This window comes from Monopterus albus, unplaced genomic scaffold (genome assembly GCF_001952655.1).
Source record: "Monopterus albus unplaced genomic scaffold, M_albus_1.0 scaffold402.1, whole genome shotgun sequence".
Taxonomy (NCBI): domain Eukaryota; kingdom Metazoa; phylum Chordata; class Actinopteri; order Synbranchiformes; family Synbranchidae; genus Monopterus; species Monopterus albus.
Genome location: NW_018128282.1, coordinates 184,653 through 189,043, shown reverse-complemented (window position 1 = coordinate 189,043; position 4,391 = coordinate 184,653). Strand labels below are relative to the sequence as shown.

Here is a 4,391-nt window from a genome sequence, read left to right as displayed (position 1 = left end):
ATAACATTGGTGAAAATATTATCTATTAATGTTGCATGCTGAATTGTTACTCTACTTGGTTTTGTAATTTTTGGATATAAACTGCATCTATATATTGTGTTGATAAACTCCTCAGTTCCTGTGTGACCCTTCCTCTTGCTCAGTGTCACTTGGGATTGGCTCCAGCTCCCCTGCCACAAGGGGTGAGGAGTATTATACTGTGCCATTGTTGTTGCTCTACAACATTGACAACAACCTGCATTCTGTGATATTCTTCATGATACTGGCTATAAATATAATAGACTTGATTCATCTCACTAACCTTAAATAACAAGCGGATAAGGTGGAGAGTAAAAGTGGTTAAGAAGAGGAAGCTGGTGCTTGCTGGTGAAAGAGGAGAAGGGAACAGGAACACATTTAAATACCATTTACTCTATAACCCCCTTCAAGAGCTATGGAAGGGTGTGTTGCATTAAAAAAAAACATCTACAGGTACATACTATGTGGACATTGGTGACGTCGAGTAAAAGCCTAAAGAGTGCCCTAGAGATGGAGGTGCAATGTTTGGAGCAGCAACACATGTTGCGACAAAGCCACCGATCATTAAAACAGGTTCAAATTAGTCATATATCCCAGGCAGCAGCTGGGATACCAGTTGGTATGTTGCTCTAAAAATTAAGTCACACAAGGGCACAGTTCATCCTGTTGGTGCTCACAGGACTCTATCAGTGATCATAAATCCTTGTGAGATGGAGGCTCAATTTCTTACCTCCTGTCCTCCAGAGATGTCCATGCTGTGTGTCTGTGGGATGATAAAGGACCAGCCAAAATCCACCAGGCTCTCAAAGAGGACATCCTAGACTTCATCAAACAAGCACAGGCTGTAAGTAGCATGTGTGTCAGTGTGTTTGTGCTGGTTAAATGAGGTGATGATGTTTGGCTTGGTGTTAATAGATTGATTTAATGCTTATTGTTTTTAATGTTGTTTGTGTTTTCTGTGCCTTTGTATTGGTGGGGTGCTCTACAAATGAAACTGACTTTCATTGGCTACATTTTGCTGCAACAAAGCTCTGTTTCTGGGAGGAACTGTTTGTTGCTGATGGGCACATGGAGGATGGATGAATGTTTTTATTGGTCAGACAGACTGTGACAAATGAAAGGAAAAACCTGCATAACTGAGTGGTCCCCTCCAGGATGACAGTGACCAGGGGTCACTGACTGGTCTGATGAGGATGACCATGATGTGAACCAGATGCTGTGGCCTTCCCAGTCACCAGGTCTCAGCCCAGTTGAACAGCTATGGGAGATGTTGGAGCGACGTGTTAGACAGCGTCTCCACCACCATCATCAAAACACCACTTGAGGGAACATCTGTTGGAAGAACGGTGTTCATCCGTCCAGGAGGGTTCAGAGACCTGGAGAGTCAAGGTGGAGCTGTTCTGGTGTCACGTGGTGGCCCAGTACCTCACTGTGATTCTCTGTGCTGGGCTGTCCTCTCATTTGTCATTGTCTCTGTTTCATTCCACAAACTTCAGAATCGGTGCCTTGAACATCCACAGTCTTGGACAAACTGAATGTCATGGTCTAGATTATGTCTTTTATAAAATTTTAATTATAATAATTAACTTTTCCTTGTATCTGTTGCCATGGCAGCGGGTGCTGAGCCACCAGGATGACACGGCGCTGCTAAAAGCCTACATTGCAGAGTGGAGGAAGTTCTTCACCCAATGCGACATCCTGCCCAAACCCTTCTGTCAGCTGGAGATCACTCTGATGGGCAAACAAGGCAGCAACAAGAAAACAAACATGGAGGACAGCATCGTACGCAAGGTGAGAGCAGGTTGAAAGGCCAAGGTTTGGACTGCATTAAGAGATTGGACAAAATGGCATAAAAGGAAGCAGTAAGATGGAAGGAAGAGAATTGCAGGAGCAGAAGGAGTCATTGTGGACAACAACATTTTGCTCCATAGGTGAGAGGAACAGGAGGGGAATAGATGAAAAGAAAAGAATGATTTAAAATCATAAGCAGCTAAAGCAGGTCAAGAAGACCGGAGAAGATAAAGGCGAGGAGTCATAAAAGGAAGAAGAGATTTGTGAGATGGAGCGGATGTGAGACAGAAGAAAACTTTAGATTCCAAAATAATCAGTGTTACATGTAGGCGGTAGTGAGTAGCAAAGAGTCAGACACCCCACAAATCCTCTTATGAGAGAACAGCTTAAAGTATGAATGGTGATCTTGGTTTGATCCCTGGGAGAATGATGTTCTACCTTAACTATTCTTGGAATGGATGGAATGTAGGATAACTCATATTTTTGCTGCACTTGATACTCATTTATCACTCTACCTACCTTATGCTTTCCAGCTGATGCTGGACACGTGGAACGAGTCGATCTTTTCCAACATTAAGAGTCGCCTGCAGGACAGCGCCATGAAGCTGGTGCACGCTGAGAGGCTGGGGGAGGCCTTCGACTCCCAGCTCGTTATAGGAGTACGAGAGTCGTATGGTAAGACAGACAGAAATAAACTCATGGGAGAGCATTCAGTCGCAGAGAGGAGCACATTATTGGCAGTGAGTGCACAAACATGTAGCAATAAATAGAGACACAATAGTTATTTCAAATCTGTACAGTTAAACAAACCTTTATCTCTGCAGCTCTACTTTACATATCTGGAGAGGATATTAATACAAACTGAATACTTTATGAACATTTCTAAAGAAGAAACACTACGGTAACAGCCACTTTTTGTCCCCCTCTCTGTCCTTCTGTCTCACTAGTAAACCTGTGTTCTAACTCGGAGGACAAGCTGCAGATCTACAGGGATAACTTTGAGAAAGCCTACCTGGACTCTACAGAGAGGTTTTACAGAACACAGGCACCGTCCTACCTGCAACAGAATGGCGTCCAGAACTACATGAAATATGTATGCTACAATAATTATTACAAGTACAGGGGTTAGCATGAAGCATATGGTTACGTTCAGATGTGGGATGCCATTAAAGAAAAATTAAAGTGCCTACAAAGTGACATTAAGGTTGCACCTAGTTATTTTTATTTTCAATTCTTTTTTTTTTTGGTTAATTATTTAGTCCGTGAAACAAAATATTTTACTGATCTTAGGGTGGCATCTTTAAGGCTGTGTCTACATCTTAGGCTAAAGCTCAGCTCTGACCTCGTTGTGTTGCTGCTTCCCGTCCGTGTGTGTTGGTGCCGTGTACCCGGCTCCGGTGTGAACACCGCTGAGCTCCTAAACTGCCACACATGCACAGATGTAACTAAAATGTGAGCCATGTGCGCACAAGAATAACAACCAGGTGGTGTGTGCGACGGTCAAATGGCCCAGCTTCCTCCCAAACCGCTGGGTTATAATATGTTCCTCCCAGTTTGGCCTCATCAGAAGCTTCTCCATAAACGTCCACCACATGTGAAACGTCCTGCTCTCTCCCCTGACCTCATCGCTGTCGTCGCTCTCCTCCATGTTTATTATTACCAGTCTGAGGGGCTGACGCCAAATGATGACGACAGGCCGTATGTGCAGAGGAGATGTTAAAACGACCACATGGATTCTGATCTGACCGTTCTGACAGCGGAAGCACAGTCAGAGGTCGGAGAGGAATCGGGTCTAGGGGCACATACGCAGGTGGCCCAGATCTGGTCTGAGGACATCTGGTTTGAATATTAAGTACAGATACACTATGAGTTCCTCCCACATATAGCAATGTTTTGACATATGCTTTGACGGGAAAAAGTTGTAACCTTGCAGAGTGAGAGTTTTGATTGTTGGTTTGGATAACCTTGATTCTTAGTGTGTGTGTTTTGTGCTACTGTGTGTTTCCTGCAGGCAGACGCAAAGCTAAGAGAAGAGGAGAAGAGAGCACTTAGGTATCTAGAGACACGTCGTGAATGTAACTCTGTTCAAGCAGTAAGTGTCTCTGACAGGATCTAAAGTATTTCACTCTCTCTAGCCAGTTCTTTGGTTTCTGTAGCGTGTGAGTTTCAAAGTTTCATCACCCTGATCCAGCAACTTTATGAAGGCGCCACACGCCAAATTATCCATAACGACAAATTGACAGAGGAGTTTGAGGTGAGAACAGGAGTCCGACAAGGATGCATGCTCTCCCCAATGATCTTCCTGTTAGTGGTCGACTGGGTGATGCATCAGACAATTAAAACAGGAAAAACCGGAATCCAGTGGTCCCTGACTCAATTCCTTGAAGACCTGGACTTTGCGGATGACTTGTGCCTGATGTCCCAGAAATGCCAACATATGCAACAGAAAACCGATAGCCTAGCCCATGAAGCATCCAAGACTGGACTGCGGATCAACCTAGAGAAGACTAAAATCATGACCCTCTTAAAAAAGCAGCAGAAGCCAATCACACTTGGAGACTCTGGGCTCGTAGTGGATACTT

The 4,391-nt window shown here is 44.2% G+C and overlaps 1 protein-coding gene across 1 annotated transcript in view; it reads left to right on the top strand.

Annotated features, from left to right (window-relative positions):
- The window catches only part of LOC109951698 (cullin-5-like), a 7,588-nt gene extending 3,337 nt beyond the window's left edge, over positions 1 to 4,251 (top strand). The window contains exons 2-6 of the mRNA XM_020586332.1: positions 729 to 862; positions 1,633 to 1,809; positions 2,343 to 2,484; positions 2,757 to 2,902; positions 3,821 to 4,251. Coding sequence (XP_020441988.1) covers positions 729 to 862; positions 1,633 to 1,809; positions 2,343 to 2,484; positions 2,757 to 2,902; positions 3,821 to 3,925 — 704 coding nt within the window. The 3' untranslated portion in view covers positions 3,926 to 4,251. The remainder of the gene's footprint in view (positions 1 to 728; positions 863 to 1,632; positions 1,810 to 2,342; positions 2,485 to 2,756; positions 2,903 to 3,820) is intronic.
- Positions 4,252 to 4,391: the final 140 nt, after the last annotated feature.